At 50.6% G+C, this 17,939-nt stretch overlaps 1 protein-coding gene across 1 annotated transcript in view; it reads right to left on the bottom strand.

Annotated features, from left to right (window-relative positions):
* Positions 1-11,251: 11,251 nt before the first annotated feature.
* The window catches only part of FGF18 (fibroblast growth factor 18), a 38,036-nt gene continuing 31,348 nt past the window's right edge, over positions 11,252-17,939 (bottom strand). Inside the window, exon 5 of the mRNA XM_017849404.1 lies at positions 11,252-12,325. Coding sequence (XP_017704893.1) covers positions 12,059-12,325 — 267 coding nt within the window. The 3' untranslated portion in view covers positions 11,252-12,058. The remainder of the gene's footprint in view (positions 12,326-17,939) is intronic.

Below are 17,939 nucleotides of genomic sequence, written 5' to 3'. Positions count from 1 at the left end.
AGTAGCTGGAATTACAGGCGTCCGCCACCACACCCAACTAATTTTTGTATTTGTAGTAGAGACGGAGTTTCACTGTGTTGGCCAGGCAGATCTCAAACCCCTGACCTCATGAACCACCCGCCTCGGCCTCCCAAAGTGCTGGGATGACAGGCGTGAGCCCCTGCACCCGGCCCACATGATGTTCCAGGCACTGTGCAAAGCCAGGTTCCAGCTTTGTGGGTTTCTTTGTGCCTCTGTTTAATCCTCACTAAGTCCTGACACTCTCCACTAAATTAAACCAGGGCCCTAGGAAAAAGAGCTGATCCCAGGTCAGGGTTGGGAAACGCACAGCACATTGAGACCACGTCGGACGTCTTTCCACATCAGAAAGCAAAGAAGCCGTCAAAGCACAAAGGCCATGATGACAAAAGACACAAGAGCCACTTGCAGGAGTCCTCACTGGCCAAAAATTGAAAAATTTGACCTTCAGAAAGAACAGTGACTACTATGGATTGAAACTCATTAAATAAATTTTAAAATCCGGCCGGATGCAGTGGCTCACGCCTGTAATCCCAGCACTTTGGGAGGCCAAGACAGGTGGATCACTTGAGCTTAGGAGTTCGAGACCAGTCTGGCCAACATGATGAAACTCCATCTCTACTAAAAATACAAAAATTAGCTGACCATGGCGGCAGGCGCCTGTATCCCAGCTACTCAGGGGGCTGAGGCACAAGAATCGCTTGAACCCAGGAGGCGGAAGTTTCAGTGAGCGGAGATCATGCCAACTGCACTCCAGCCTGGGCTGTAGAGCAAGATTCAGTCCCTAAATAAACAAATAAATAAATAAATAAGTTTAAAATCCAAAAGTTCATAGTGAGACTTAAGCAACGCACTCCTCATCTTTGGAGAGTGCTAGTTAACTAATGCTCTGAAAACTGGTAAATAAAGAGAAAGAATCAGGCACTTGTCCTATATTTCCTGTATGAATTGTATCTTGGGGTAACTGTATAGTTGATGGAAAGAAAGTTCTTGTTTTTAGGAAAATCCCAGTCAATAGACAGTGAAGAGATCATAGAATTTGAAAATTGCCATTTTGCCATCCTCCTGTAATAATGAATTTAGGCTAAAGCTTTTCAGCCTTGGCACAGCTGGTATCTGGGGCCAGACAGTTCCTTGTGGTTGAGGCTGTGCTGTGCACTGCAGGATGTTCGGCAGCGTCTCTGGACTCTCTCCGCTAGATGCCAGCGGCAGTCCCCCAGCCCCCAGTTGTGACAACTGGGGAGCTGGAGACACCCAATGGTGTCTCCACGCACTGCTGAAGTGTCCCTGAAGAACAAAATCACCCAGGTGAGAACCACGGATCCAGGCCACAGTCCTCAATGGCTGCACGAATCGTTGGAGCCAAAGTGCTGTGGAACCAAGCCACACATGAGTCTGAGGCAGCCCATGAGATGCTCAAGGAGGCTGTGGTACCCACCACCACACATCATCAGCCCTGGCCCCAGCATCCCCAGTAGACCAGAAACCCTACGCAAATTCCCCAGTAACATTTCCCCAACCCTTCATTTTTTTCTAACAAAGTTGCCACTCCTATATGGAAATAAGTCCTCCCCAGCTCCCTTTCTGTTTATTTCCCACAGGTTATGTTCTCTCTTAACCACGTGTTTGCACACGTTGCTGCTACTCCCTAGAATGCCTCATCCCCATTTTATTCCTGCCATTGCCTCCTCATTCTTTGGGTCTTCGATGTCTCTTCCTCCAGGAAGCCTTCTCTGACTCCTGCTTTGTACTCTCCTTGCCCACTGTTGCTCTTGTCCCAAGTTGTGGTCATTGCTAACTGTCTGTCTCCTCAACAAGACTTGTAGGAGCAGAGACTGTACCAGATTCATTTTTTTTTAATCTCCAAGGAACCCAGTGTAGAATAGGCACTTAGAAAATGTTCAAGTAGGCCAGGCACAGTGACTCACGCCTGTAATCCCAACACTTTGGGAGGTCAGAGTGGGTGGATGACCTGAGGTCAGGAGTTTGAGACCAGCCTGACCAACATAGTGAAACGCTGTCTCTACTAAAAATATAAAAACGACCTGGACATGGTGGTGCATGCCTGTAATCACAGCTACTTGGGAGGCTGAGGCAAGAGAATTGTTTGAACCCAGGAGATGGAGGTTGCAGTGAGCCAAGATCACACCACTGCGCTCCAGCCTGGGCAACAGAGCAAGACTCTGTCTCAAAAAAAAAAAAAAAGGAAAAGAAAAGAAAAGAAAAAAAGAAAATGTTGCAAGTAGGAAGGAAGGAGGGAAGAGGGGAGGCCCGAGTTGGTATAAGCTGTAAGCATCTAGATGATCGTCAGAGTGTGAGTGCACAAATGATAACTAGGAACACAACAGCTTTGACCATCTGATCTCCTTCCTTTCCTGCCTCCAGCTCCCATCGCACCACTTGCTCCAAGCTCCTGTCATGCCACATTTCTGTAAACCTTCACACAGCTTTACTTCTCTCCACCTCTGCATGTGCTGTTCCTTCGGCCTGGGCTGCTCTTCCCTCTTTCTCTTTACAGTTAAAGCTCTATTCAGCCTCCCCAAGTCTCCTGACCCCCAGCTCTCACCCGCTTCCCAGCTAGTCATCACCTCCTCTGTGCATCCAAATCTTTAGGTTCTGCCTCTCCACCTTCCTCTCTTGCTGCCTCAAAGTCCACCTGTTTCCAGCACTCAGCTGTGAGCTCCCCAAGGGCTACCTCTTGACACACCCACAAGGGACCGTGCTGAGGCACCTCTGTGCTGCCAGGGCCCATGAGAATGTTTTCTAGGTTGATGCTGGGCATCTATGTGTGCATGTAGACCATCGAAGCGTGGATTCGACTCTTTCGAAGTGTGGGCTCTTCACACTTTTTACTCATGAACTCCCTTAAATAATTTTGAAAACTGTGTATTTTAGGCCGGGCGCGGTGGCTCAAGCCTGTAATCCCAGCACTTTGGGAGGCTGAGACGGGCAGATCATGAGGTCAGGAGATCGAGACCATCCTGGCTAACACAGTGAAACCCCGTCTCTACTAAAAAAAACACAAAAAACTAGCCGGGCAAGGTGGCGGGCGCCTGTAGTCCCAGCTACTCGGGAGGCTGAGGCAGGAGAATGGTGTAAACCTGGGAGGCGGAGCTTGCAGTGAGCTGAGATCCGGCCACTGCGCTCCAGTCCCGGCGACAGAGCGAGACTCCGTCTCAAAAAAACAAACAAACAAACAAAAAAACAAACAAAAAAACCCTGGTCTCTACTAAAAATACAAAAATTAGCCGGGCATTGTGGGGTGCTCCTGTAGTGCCAGGTACTCTGGAGGCTGAGGCAGGAGAATCGCTGGAACCCAGGAGGCAGAAGTTGCAGTGAACTGAGATCACGCCACTGCACTCTAGCCTGGGCGACAAGAGAGAAACTCCATCTCAAAAAAATTAAGAAAATAATAAAAAGAGGAAAAACCAGGCCAGACGCCGTGGCTCACGCCTGTAATCCTAGCACTTTGGGAGACTGAGGCGGGTGGATCACGAGGTCAGGAATTGGAGNAAAAAAAAAAAAAAAAAAGAAAAGAAAACTGTGTATTTTAGTAGAATCCATCTCATACTCAATTAAGTTCATCTAAATCAAATAAATATTCACTGAGAATGAATATATGAGCAGTGATGAGTGAGAGAAAATAAGAGTTACACCCAAGTTTTTAAAAAGTGAATGTGGATTTATAGTAGCCAGTAATCTTTTTGCACAAGTTAAGTGAAAATATTCCCCTCACAAATCAGAATAAATGTTCAAGAAAATACAAAACACAAACTTCAGCTAGGCATGGTGGCTCATGTCTGTGATTCCAGCACTTTGGGAGGTTGAGGCAGCAGGTCACCTGAGGTCAGGAGTTTGAGACCAGACTGACCAACATGGCAAAACCCTGCCTGCACTAAAAATACAAAAATTAGCCAAGTGTGCTGATGCACGCCTGTAAACCCAGCTACTTGAGAAGCTGAGGAGGGGGACTCGCTTGAACCTGGGAGGCAGAGGATGCACTGAACAGAGATTGCACCATGGCATCATTGCACTCCAGCCTGGGCAATAGAGCAAGGCTCTGTCAAAAAAAAAAAAAAAAAAAAAAAAAAAACAAAACAAAAAACAAAACACACAAACTTCCCTCCAAGACAGGATCATTTACTCAAAAATGACGAGTAGACAGCAAGTTTGAAACATTTTAACTCCTTCTCTTTAGAATTGGACAAAATACTTTACAGAGATATAAAGCAAGGAAGGGATGGATAAGAAAATGCTCCAGGCATTCCTTGTTCCCAGCATGCTGTCTCCAAATCTTAAACATTGTGATTCTGAGATGATTTTGTTGGTCCGCAGGTAGGTAGGTAGGTCGGTGGATGGACAGATAGATTGATGGATGGATGGATGATAGATTGATGGATGGATGGATGAGAGAGTCAGAGAGAGAGAGAGAGACAGCACGGAATGTAGCCATGGGTTTGTGTCCCTGAATGAGTTACTCCTACTGCCAATATTTCTCTTGCTATCATAAGACCCTCCCTTAGTAGTGAATACTGAATGCATTCCAGGACAATATCTGGGGAATGAAAGACACACGGTAACTCAAGAAAAACTGTCAATACTCCTCCCATCTGACAGTACGATATACCTGAATTCTGAGTAGCTCAACACGGGCCAAAACAGGGGCTGCATTTTGCCCTGAGCCCTTCCTTACCATGAATGCGTGGCACCAGGATTCAAGGGAGCTCCCCACACCGAGATGGGCCCTGTATTCCATAGTCTGGAGTTTTCTACCGCCCAGGGAACACACACAGTGAAATGCGGGGCCAGTAAGAGGTGTACCTTTCCGCTGTAAAATGCAGCAGAGTATTGTGTAAAGTGGGTGGGAAGAGGAAACACACGCAGTCAGAGGGGTGTTCTGCAGCAGATGGGTTAGGAAGGAGCTCTTGGAATATGTACACGGATTCCCTAAGATGACAGGATCCATGTGCCTCTTGGTCTGGGACTAGAACACACCCTTGTATGGTGATACTGTACAAAGAAGGCGGGAGCATGCGTGTGAAAGAAGGGCGCAGAACAGGGGTTCCCAAAATGCGGCCCCAGACCAGCAACATCAGGATCTCTTGAGAACTCGCTAGAAATGCAAATTCTCAGGTCTACCCTAGATATTTAAGCAGAAGCTGTAGGGGTGGGCCCCCGCAATCTGTGTGTTCACGAGCTCTCCTGGGGACTGATGCACATTCGAGTGAGAACCTCTGGTATAGACCTGTCTTGCTTTTGTAATCACCCCTTCTTCCAGTAACAACACTTCCATATTCCTTGGGGAAGCCACCCGCTCCCACTTTCAGACCTTATAGTTGGGTAAAATTGGCTTATCCCTTCCCCAGCCTGGCTCCAGGGACTGGCCCATGTCCTAGGCCTGGACAATTAAACTATTCTGTCTCCCTCATCCCAGTGACTGATGTAAGAGTACTCAAGAGAGAGGGTTAAGCCAATCAGAGTCCACCCGGGGACTTTTACTGGAGCCTCGGGAAAGATATGTTCTCTTTCTGCTGAAGTTATTAGTAAGCCTAGAACACAGGGAAAACCTTCCTGAGGATAAAGCCAACACAGCAGAAAGCAAGGAGAGGAGAGTGAGCACCTGGATCCAGCTTTGCCTGAAGCCAGAGGACTGTGCACTTTTCTGTTCCATAAGCCAATAAATGTCCTTATTGGTTTAAGTCGGTTTTCATGTGTTTCTATCACTTGCAGCCAAAAGAATCCTGAATAGTACAGGAACAGGCGTGAAGGTGCAGAAGGGGAGAAGAAGCAGGTTCTGGAACCTGGTAGACATGGATTCACCACTTAATAACTGTGACTTTGAGCAAGTCACCTTGCCTCTCGGATCTTCCGTCCTTATGTAAGACAGGAGTCACACCAACTCCTGGGTGTGGGGATTGGTGGGCACTGTTCCATGTCATAATAGTCACATGCAGGATATGGGGAGTCACACAGATGGCCTTGAGCAAGTGACCTCCCTTCTGTTTGCCAGTTTCCTCATCGGTAGGAAGCAGATTAAAAATAAATATCCAGGAAGATTGTAGTGGGAATTAAGTGAGAGAATTGGGGGAAGGCCCCCGCCAAGCTGGTACTGGAAAGAGACTGAGGTCTGTGACAGTCTTTTTAAATCGGCTGCACCTCCAACCCACCCCAGAGGGTGGATGACACGGGGCCTGCAGCTGCAGCGCAGTCAGCCTGGGAGACTGAAGAGCAGGGCAGAAATTCTAGCAAGTGCTAATTGGGTTGTGAAGCTGCCCCAGGGAGGGGAGGGAATGCTTGATGAATGGCTGCTTGCTCTGCAGGGGGTCACACACCGGGGCTACCTGCCGCCTTCCCTCCTTGCCAGAGCTGGAAACCTCAGCCAGGAAGCCAGGCCGTCTTGGGACAGCAAGGGTGAGCCTTGCCACCATCTGGTCCCCAATTCGACTGCCTAATGTTTGTAACAGACTTGCAAGCTAATTGCATGGTCGGGGAGCAGCCTTCACATCTTTAGCACCTAATTCACTATTGTTCTTTGGGAGCCCCAGTCCTGCTGCTGGGGAGGGAGGGTTCTGCCCCATTTATGGGGCTTTCAAGCCCGGGGCCATCCCAGCCTGGCCTTGTTAGGCTCCAGCTGGGCAGGCAGGCAGGAGGGCATCCCCTCAACGTCCTGCAGACAGCCTGGGGCTGTGCCTTCCCACACCTGCAACTCACCTGGCTGGCACTGGCAGTATACTCCCAAAACACAGCCTCTCCCACTTGTCATGGGAAAGGCCCTCCCCACCCACCCTGGTAGGGCCACTTGCTTCTCTGGCCCTCAGTTTTGGAGCTTTATTCCCCCACTCCACCCCCAGCAAAGGCAGGGATAGAGAAGAACGCTGGGAATGTGGAAAATGGAAACAGGGAGGTCTGGGTTCAAATCTCAGCTCAGTCACTTTCTACCGTGGAACCTGGGCCAATTACATTCTCTAAGGGCCTCAGTTTTCCCATCTCCAAAATTTACATCCTAACATCTATCTTGCTAGGTTCTTGTGTCAATCAAATGAGATCAGAGTAACAACTAAGAGAGCAAGAGCTGGCCAAGCGCGGCGGCTCACGCCTCGAATCCCAGAACTTTGGGAGGCCGAGGCGGGCGGATCACGAGGTAAAGAGATGGAAGCCATGCTGGCCAACATGGTGAAACCCCATCTATACTAAAAATACAAAAATTAGCTGGGCGTGGTGGCATGCGCCTGTAGTCCCAGCTACTCGGTAGACTGAGGCAGGAGAATCGCTTAAACCCAGGAGGCAGAGATTGCAGTGAGCCAAGATCGCGCCACTGCACTCCAGCCTGGGCTACAGAGTGAGACTCCGTCTCAAAAAAAAAAAAAAAAAAAGGAAAAAAAAGGAAAAGAAAAGAGAGCGAAGAGCTTCCTCTGCCCCAGGAACCATGCACTAGAAGCTGGATGTGTGCACATCAAGGGGGGTGTAAAGCAGGAGGGCAAGGGGTGGCCAGAGGGAGAGGACTCTGGGTCCAAACAACGCACAGGGTGGGGGAGGTGGGGAGAGTGCCCTTGTCCCCAAATCCACTTCTGTCCCAGATTCCTGAATCTGGGACAGATTCATACTTGCCTGCCTGCCCCTTGAATGCTAGGGCAAGGTTCAATCTTCACTCACCTCCTGCACCATTATAGGGCTGGTGGGGTGGATGGTGAGGGCCTCTCCCCACTGCTCTCTGCTGCAAATTTGGGAAGGATGAGAAGAAGGGCCTGGCTGGCCACTGAAGGGGCCCCGACTCACCCCACCCACTATCATTCCTATGAATTGGTCATCTAGTGGGCTCTGTCATTAACTCACTGGGGGACCTGTAGGAAATTGCTTCCTCTCTCTGGGTCTCAGCTCCCTCCTCTCTAAAGCAATGAGATGGAGAGAGAAGCCTGAGAGGATAAAGCCCCCTGCCTGGGTCCTCTCCCCTCTTCTGGGGCAGGAATCGTCCCCAGGTGTTTGCTCTGCTCTCTCTGGAGCATTACATTAGCCCCACAAGGTAGAATCGACTGGGATGATGAGAGACGCCACTCACAGAAAAGACATGCCTTGCCCAAGGTCACACAGCTGGCAAAGTGGCCACGTCAAAGGCAAACTGAAGCACTCCAGGTCCCATGTCTCTGTGGTCCCCTTGACAGAAACATCCTGGGGAGGGTGTGGAGGGTGGGAGAAGGGCTGCCGTCGGCACCTGGGAATGTGGTCTATGCCTGCCTCCGCTCTCTGGTGGGTTGGGAAATGATGGATGCCAAGGCAGAATCAGGGGGTCAAGGGAAAATGACGGGAACCTGGACAGATGCCAAGAGCTCCAAGCATCTGGACTTGGATCAAGTTAGAGCTCTAGAGACAGAAGGGCCTGGGTTTAAACCCCAGCGCCTCTATGTATTAGCTGTGTGACTTCAAGCAAGTGACTCTGACTCTCTGAGCCTGCTCTATAAAGTGGGGTTAAAAATGCCCACCTCAAAGGTTGGTGGGGTGGGCCCAGTAGGATTGTGCTTGGTACACAGTAGATGTTCCAAAAGTCATAGCTGTTATCCCTGGGGTTCCTACCCAGCTGGACTATGGCAACCCTCGCCAGCCTCCTGCCTCAAGCAAGTGTGCCTAAGGAGACAGCATCTGTGGCTGGGACCCAGACCACTGTGCTTATCATCAACATATTCACAGCTCAGGAATGTCCAGAAAGTTCTGTCTAGAGGAAATAAAAGCTGGGCCCACATCTTCCAATGTCAGGGATGCTAAAAGGCAGGACAAGGAAAGAACGCTGGTCCCACTGCCCCCAGGGATGGAGCAAAGGCAAGGTTCTTGGTGCAGGAGGTGCGAGCAGCCTGCAGACCTAGGACAGAGGCCTGGGCTGTGCTGGGGGCAGGGGCGCATCAAAGCCAGCGGCAGGAGGCAGCGTCGGGTCAGAGTGAGACCCCAGGCTATGGCGCTGCGCAGCCGGGCTAGGTGCTGCCCAGCCTCCTCCACACCATAGCCAGAGCAATCCCTTTAGGTGTAAGGCACATCATGTGTGGCTCCTCATCTCCAAGTAAAAGCTCAGGTGGTGATCGTGATCTGCCCCCTCCCCTCAACCCCACCCACTCTGCTCCAGCCGTTCTGGCCCCTCTTCATCGCGAGACAGCCCTCCAGGCTGTGGTACGCTGTGGAACATGCTTCCCTCGCTTCCTTCCTGCTCAAATATCCCCCCTCCAGAAGCCTCCCTGACTACCCCATCTAAAATAGCATCCTCTATGCCCTCACCACGTTTTATTTTTTTCTTATGATTTGCCACTCCCTGGCGTTATATTTTGTATCTATTTGTTTTATTATTGACCTTCCCTAATAGAATGGAAGCCCCATGAGGACCAGGGAGGGCTCTGTGCAGTTCACTGCTGTATCTCCAGCTCCTGGGACGGTGTCAGGCACAGCGTAAAGTCAATAAATATTTTTTGGATGAATGAGCAGATGACTGCTTGCATTCTGGCTCCACAATTTTCTAGCAAACACCCATCTCTTAGGATTATTGTTTCCATTAAATAAAATGATAAGGAAGAGTGAACGCAGCTGACATGTAACAGGTGCTCCATCGATGACAACGTTAATCACTGTGATTATCAGCCAGAGTCTCAGGCTGTCGCCTGTTCACTGTGAGGCCTGGGGCAGGCTGATACTCTCTTGGAGTCTCTGTCCAGTGTGGAAGAAGGGGTGCCCACGTCTCATGCAGGGATACCCACCTCCTACACAGAGTTGTCTGATGGATACCCAGGCAGCGCACCTACTGAAGCCCCCAGCAGGGGTTCTGACGATGTTAGACACTTTCCAAGTGGCAGCCGTCGCCATCCCGGAGAGGTTAAGATTTGGACACAGGCCCACCCACTTCTGCTTTCTCATTCTGTGATCTTGGAGAAGTGGCGTCATGTTATTGAGCCTCAGTTCTCCTCATCTGTAAAATGGGGATAATAATGGCATCCTGAGAACACCATGAGATGTGCAGCTAAAGAGCTTCACAAAACTCTACAGAAATGTGCTGTGACGGGCAGGAGGGCGAGCCACAGACATGCGGGACAGGGCCCAGGGGTGCAGGGGTAAGGCTTCATGACGCAGAGAGCCAGGCAAGACCAAGAGCTATGCTCAGAAGAAGTGGAAAGCCAACCCCGACTAGGAACCTGCAGGGCAGGCACTCCTACCCCTTCCCCTGCCTCTGCCCCCACCTCTCCTTAGGGTCTCATGGGGACCTCTCCTGACCAGCCCTGGAGGGGGAGTTTTCAAAGGAGGCAGGTGACAGCCACAGGACCCCAGCAGCAGAGGTGTCTTCTGCCTCAGGCTATCTCCTGCCCCACCAAGAATATATGGTTTCCCCCACGAAGACACTTAGGTTGGAGGCCCTGGAGAGGGGAAAAAACAGAAACAGTCCCCCACTCTAAGCCTGACTGCTCACACAGCCAAAATCTCACTAACCTTCAATCTGCCTCAATCCTGAGACTAACCTGGCCTCTCCCTGACATCCTGGGACAGGCCCTGGGAAATAAGACCTTGAAGGATGGGTTCTTGGAAGGTAACATCACCAGATTCCTCAAGCTCCAGCCCATGGGAGTTTGAGGAGAGACACGCCAGGTCCCAAACTGACCTAGATCTTCCCACCATATTCCCTTGTTCAGCCTGTGCCTGGCAAAACACTGATGTGGAAGACACAAGTGACTCAATCAATTAATCCCTAGACTCAAGCTCTGAGAGGCATGATTTCTTGTCTGTTTTATTCTTTGATGAATTTCCAGTACCTAGAAGAGTGCCCGGCACTTAGTAAGTGTCTAAGAAATATATATTGAATGGATGAATCCATCAATAAATGAGTGAATGAAGCAATGAATCAATGAATTACTAGAAGTGAAGTTCCCTGAGGGCCGGGATTTTTTCCCACATTCTTTGATAAATCCCCAGGGTCTGGAATCGAGCCTTGGCACACGAGAGGTATGAGTAAATGCATATAAACAAATGACCGAAGCAGCCACTGAATCAATGACCCATTAGAATGGAATCTTCCTGAAAGCAAGGATTCCCATCTGTTCTAAAGCTGCCTTCTCAGTGCCTGGTGTAGAGTAATGTTGAATTCAAAGAATGAATGAATGAATGTGCAAGGCCCTAGCTCTCAGTGCAAAGACCACAGATCGACCAGAAAGCATGAGACACAGAGGCCACCCTGCGCCCGCCCTGCCACCAGCCACCACTCGCCTCATGGTTTTTTTAAATAATTTGTCTGTTGTTTTTAATTGTTGAGGCAGTAATACTTGGTTCATGAAACTGCAATATACAGAGAGGTGAAATAAATAGCTTATATATATATAATATATATAATATAGCTGGTTTTAAAATATTCCCTTATCATTGGTGTACTAGGTCACGTGAGTCACGGAAGGTCGATAGCAGCATCCTCCAGAACTGCGAGCAAGGCAGGGTCACCATGATTGGACGAGGCGTCTGTCGTCGGGAGGTCGAGGCGCGGAGAATTCCCAGGGGCACGCCTTCCCTGCGCGGTGTCTCGGGGCAGCTTGCAGCGGACAATAAATAAATGACTGCAAACCAGAGAGCGATTTTTGTTGGAGTTTGGGGCAGGGATAGAGGACTGGGAAAATTCGGGGGAGTTTGTTGGTGGGCAGAGTACTACTTTCTCTTTGTTTTTCTTTTTGTTTTTTTTCCTTTCAGAACCTTTGGGAAAAAGGACTTTGGTTTCTCGAAGTGTCGGTTTCCTCATTCAAGTCCTCCTCTGGGGACGAGTTTAGAGTTGTCTGTTCCTAGAGAGAGACAAGCACCTGTGGGTTGACTACAGTCCCTTTGCATGAGTCTTTTGCCATCGGGGGGTTTCAAGTCAACAATAAAATCCTTATCACCCCTCCCCCCAAGAGTTTTGGTTCAGTTTTGTCTTCTTTTAAACACAATGTACAAAAATAGAGCTTCTTCCTTATTTTCATGTAAAATATTCCTCTGATGCAGTTCTCTGGGAGTGTGAGTGTGGCCAAGGCGACCTGAGGGGCCGCGGCGGGGTGGCCTAGGCGGGGTGTGTGGGCCGGATCCGACGGGACCTCTTGGTCACCGTCGTGTACTTGAAGGGCTTCTGAAGCTCCGGCTGCCCCTTGGGGTAGCGCTTCATGAAATGCACGTCCTGCTGGTTCTCCCGGGTCTTGGGACCCTTCCGCGGCCGCCCCTTCTTGGTGAAGCCCACGTACCAGCCGGAGTACTTCGCCGACATCAGGGCCGTGTAGTTGTTCTCCAGAACCTTCTCGATGAACACACACTCCTTGCTGGTGCCATCGGGCTGCAGGGGAGAGAGGGGGAGTATTCAAGAAAAAACAATGACTCAGCGATGCTCGCTAAAGCACAGTGAGGAAGGTTTTTTTCAGGACCATTGCGATCATTGTAGGGACAACTGTAAGGAGGTTTTGCAGAGGGGGAGAGAGATTGAACTCAACTCTGAATACAGCACAGGCAGGTGGGGGTTTATAACCAAGGAGCAGAGTGGAAAATGACTAAGAGAAAACATCGAGGGTGTGGGGGATTCTGGCTAAAGCCACCTAACAGGGTTTTTGCTGAGGACAGGCCAGGGTGACCAGACATCACCTGGGTGATGGAGGAGGATGAGGACCCTGATCATATATCAAGAGTGGGGGGTTCTTGCTAAAATGACTGATCAGGGCTCTTGCTAAAACTGGATTTTACAAAGAAGTGCACAGATGGGCCTAAGAGAAGGTTCAAGAGCCTGACTCTAGTTTGGCCAAGTGAAGACTCTTTGTTAGGAGGCGAGAAAGGGGACAGTAGGTACAAGGGGCATGGGCAGAAGGCTGTGGCTGGGGCAGCACAGGAGAGAGAGCCTTCACTTCCTGGATGTGTGGAGTAAACTTTTGTTACTGGCTCCTGCATCTTTCCCCCACCCTCCAATTAGGTAACAGACTCCCACTGTCATTCAGAAATCTATTCCTGGCTAGGTGCGGTGGCTCACGCCTGTAATCCCAGCACTTTGGGAGGCCGAGGCAGGTGGATCACCTGAGGTCGGGAGTTTGAGACCAGCCTGACCAACATGAAGAAATCCTGTCTCTACTAAAAATACAAAAATTAGCTGGGCGTGGTGGCGCATGCCTGTAATCCCAGCTACTCGGGAGGCTGAGGCAGGAGAATCTCTTGAACCCAGGAGGTAGAGGTTGCGGTGAGCCGAGATTGCGCCATTGCACTCCAGCCTAGGCAATAAGAGCGAAACTCCATCTCCAAAAAAAAAAAAAAGAAAGAAATCTATTCCTTCTTCCCCACTCTCCACCCTCATAGCCCAGGGGCTCCACCTCATCCCTATCAGAGCAAGATATCCAGACACTATTTTCCCTTTGGCCTCAGTGATTGGCTCACAGGTGAGCAAGTGACCCAAGCCATCCAATCAGAGTGTTCCTTGAGACCTTTTCTAGGCAACCCCAAACATAGGTGGATTTAAACTGGAGGAGTTTGTAAGGCTGAAGCAGAGGCAGCCACTTTATCACCATGGGGGCAGATCCTGTCTGACAGTGAAGCCAACACAGATAAAGCAAAGCCAAGGAGGGGAGAAGGAGAGAAACTACATACTGGTCACATCATTTGGGCTCTAGGTGGCATCATTTGGGCTCTAGATCCAGCCACGTCTGAAGCTCAAGTTACCTCACGGTTATGTGAGCCAATAATGGCTCGTTTCCTTTAAACCAGGTGATGATACTGTGTTCCATCGCGTACAACAGAAATGAGTCCTGATAGATTTGCATAAAACCTGACATTAAATCAGCAACTCAGCTATAACTCAGCTCCACTGTGATCTAGTTAAATATAAATTACATGCCATGTGGGATGTGGTGCATTTTAATACTTGGTATGAAGTAAGGTGGGGGCCTCCAATAACAAGAGATTTCACATGGCCAAAGTCCAAACTGTGCCATCAGTTGTGGGATCTCAGGCTCCTGGGCCGATGTGTGAAATCCCTTGGGAGCCTGGGTATGCTGGGCAAGAAGCACTAGATCTGGAGTCAGAAAACAAATGACCTCTAACACTTCCCTTGTATAACCTCAGGCCAGTCAGTCCCACTCTGTAAACCTCAAATTCCTCATCTACCTAATGGGAACAATGACTTCTGCATCATAGAGACACTGTAGGAGTGATGCAAAAAATGAATCTGACACACAGTAGTAGCTTGCTAGGTTATTCCTGAAGGGCAGTTGTTCCTGACAGGGCTCTCTTGGATCTGATCTGGACAGGGGGTGGTGGGGAGGCAAGGTTTTAGTCTCCTCTCTGAGACAGCCGAATTGCTCGATGGGGAAGAGTGGGAAACACACAAAGTTGGAAGGCCTGAATTAGCAGCACTCGAGTTTCCAACTAACATCTCCAAATTTAGGCCGGGCCCACTCCTCGTTACGGATGGATGCCCAGCCAAGCTGGAAGCCCAGCGGTCTGGCTGTGTGTGGAGACTGAGGTGCAAGTTCCAGCCTTTTGTTTGAAGTGGAAAACAGGCTGGAGCTTCCAGGAACGTTCACCTTTGAGCAGAGGGCAAGCTTGGGCCCTCCAGACAAAGTGCTGAACTTTGCAGAAAGGGACAGGCAGCGTAAGAAAACACTCTCTGGAGGATGAGATCTTTCGAGGAGGCTGCAGAACAGGCAGGGGCAGGCCTGGGACACAAACGTGGGACCCAGAGGACACTAAGGGTGGCGTGAGCAGCAAAGATCTATTGTGAGGAAAGCCAGGGTAAGCATGCAAGGCAGGTGGAGAGGAGTAGTCCCTGGGCTCTGGGTACCCCATGGAAAATTCTGGATGCTGCCTGTCCAACCTGAATCCAGGTTCTTTGCCTGGTCTCAACCAAAGAGTAGGAGCAAACAGACTAAAGGCTACACTATGATGTTTCCCCATCCTAGAATACCTGCCACTGCCTGGAAAATGGCTTTCATCTCTCCAGGCTCAGCTCAAAAACTGCCTCCTATGGGAAGCCTTCCAGGACTGCCCTTTATCTCCCTGGGCAATTCCTCTTCCTCATTCAAGACTCCATTCAAGTGTCAAGTCTTACTGGGCTCACATACTCCATCTTCTGAACCCTATTCCTTCGCCCCACACCCCAACAGAGAAATTCCATATCTGCTGGCCTCTGCATTAGCCCAAGTGCCTGCTGAGGTCAGGGCTGCTTCTCAGTTCTCTTGTTGCTGAGCACAGGCCTTAGCTCAAGACAGAGGTGCCCCGAGCATTTGGGGTTGAACGTATTTTCGTGAGGATGGAAACGGTGGGATGATACATGAAAGGGGTTTCCTCCTGAAGAAAACAGACCCTCCCTCCTGGATCTGTTGTAAATGTCCCAGAGACAATCATAAGCTATGAGAGGTCCCTCCTGGGACACACTGATTAGGGAGACAAAGCAAGCTGAGCCCTAGAAATTGTCTAGCCCACTTGGTCTCTCTACTCATTCATTAACCATTTATTGATTGCCAACTACAGGCCAAACATTGCTACTTCCATTACTGCATTTCATCCTCTTCTTCGACTCTGCTTGGTAGAAGAAAGCAGAGCTCAGAAGCAAATTGGTTTGCCCAAGGTCATGGAGCTTGTAAGTGGCAGAGCTGGGATTTGAACTTGCCCTAGCCACTGCAGCTCACTTCTCCTCTGCCCAGTTCCAGAGAGGTCCGCAAGGGGAAAGGGTGGAGAGGAGCAGGTGCTGCCCATCAAAACATCTCACCTCCCCCAGGCCTACATAGCCACCATTGGCACAAAGCGAGGTTTTGGATGTACAAGGAGCTACCCAGTGCCAGACACACGGGCTCAGTGCATGCCTGGGTTCACTTAAAAGGGTTGAATGGCTTTGGCTGAAATTCACAAATCTTGGGAACTAGCCCTGGGGCTATGATGATCACAAGTTCCCCTCCATGACCTCAGGCAAAAATGGATAAGCACCTAACAGCACGTTACACCTGGGCTTGACACTTGCCTCTGCCCCTGGCTACCTCTATGACCCTGCTCACCACAGCAGAAATTCCAAAAACACCTATGCTTGGGCCCGGCCCCCGGAAACTCTGACACAACTAGTTCAGGCAAGGCAGAAGCATCAGTATGTAGAGAGTAAGTGAATATTCCATCCCAGAACCCTGATGATGCAGCAGAACTTGATCTCTTTCCTACTACCACCTCCAACCTCTCGCAACCCAAACTGGAGCCCTAGTCCTTCCATTTGATCTGAAGATGGAATCCTGATGACCTCCTCTGGCCCCTAGATCCAATCTTACCTGAAACTAGAACTACCCCCCGGACTGCTGTTTGTTGTTGTTATTGTTGTTTGCTATATAAGCCCCATATTCCCTTTTTGCTTAAGGCATTTTAGATTAAGTTTCAGCCATTTGCAACCAAAGTCATCTTAACGAAGGTGTGCTGGTGGGCAGAGCACTCCCCTGACCTGAAAAGGTCTGTGGCTCTATGTTGCCCCAAAAAGGACGCATCAGTGATCGCAACAGGTGGTGGCAGATGAGAAAAATACAACCTGGGTTGCATCTCCAGAGATGGGAAAAAAAAATGCCTAGCACATCATGCTAGACACTCAACCACTGTTTACAAAATGAAAGGAAGCGCCACCTCCTGGGCCAGGTGATGTGGGTTCCAGAGGGGTAGCAAGGAGAAGGGGGGCCGCCTGAGCATGCAGGGGCTGGGACAGAGCTTTGGCATCTGATTAGTACAATGCAGCAGAAAGAGTAACTCCAGCAAGGGCCTGCAACCTCTGGAAAGCTCTGTCAAGGGCTTGATGCAGGGACCCTTGCTGTGGCCAGAGATGTGCAGGGTTGGCACACAGATGGCCCAAGGAAGCTGTCCCATTGAGCCACTCCAAAGGAGTCGGCACTGGAGCTGAGACCAGGCATTCCCACAGGTGAAGAAGTGACCTTGTGACCCGGCTCCAAAGGGAAGGGGACTAACACTTAGCAAGTGCCTACTTGCCTACTAAGTGCCCGGATTATCACTCCCATTTTACAGATGAGGACGCTGAGGCTCAGCAAGTCCAGAGGGCTTAGACTCCCTTGGGTTGATGTGGATAATTCAGGCTGTAGCTTAAGAGTCAATCCACAGACAGCAGGAAACATGTTTCTAATTTTCTTTGGTGCCCCCAGAGCCCTTTGGCCAGGTACACAGATCTCAAATGAATGGATGCAGAATCGGCCCTCAGGGAGCTCCCAGTGTGACAGAGCATGCAGGCACGAAGACAAACAGTGATAACCCAGGTCAGCAGACAGGCAACACGGGGCTGCGCGAGGGCCTGTGGGGCTCCGGGGTGGGTGGGCTGACAGAGGGGTCCGGGAATGACCAGCCAGGACTCTGGGCAAGTGGACAGAGGGAAGGGCAGGCCCGGCAGAGGGCCCAAAGACCCCGTCCCTGGAGCAGTGGTGTTCAGTGCCACGCATCTGGAGCATAAGGAATCCATGTGCCCGGGGAGGCTCCCCAGGGCCTTCGGCGTCCCATAGCAAGGTGGGAGGACCCATGGATGGGTTTGGAGCTGGGTGGGGGTGGAGGGCAAGCCATGTGCTGCCCTCCAAGGCCACATGTGCTGTAGAAAGCCGAAGGTGGGCAGCGGGGAAAGGCCTGGAGGTGCAGAAGCCACACACCAGGGGCTGGGGCAACGATTTCCGGGATGGTAGGAGGACACAACAGAGGCCATGGCAGGGGTTAGGACAGGAGGGGACTCCCAGGACCTGAGGCCCGACCGGGCAGGGAGGCTGTGGCGAGGACCGCAGCCCAGGAGCCAGATTCCCACCTCCGGGGCCAGAGAGTGAGGGGGCGCTGGGCGGGGCAGAGGTCAAGCCTGGACAGGTGGATTTGGGGGCGTCCTCAAGTCCCCGGGTGGGCCCAGAAGACAGGAGGCTGGCAAGGGATGGGGCGGGCGTGGAGGCCGGGGCGGGAGCGGG

Source organism: Rhinopithecus bieti, unplaced genomic scaffold (assembly GCF_001698545.2).
Source record: "Rhinopithecus bieti isolate Rb0 unplaced genomic scaffold, ASM169854v2 scaffold_30732, whole genome shotgun sequence".
Lineage (NCBI taxonomy): Eukaryota > Metazoa > Chordata > Mammalia > Primates > Cercopithecidae > Rhinopithecus > Rhinopithecus bieti.
The sequence above is the reverse complement of the archived record's forward strand: the minus strand, read 5'-3'. Positions and strand labels throughout refer to the sequence as shown.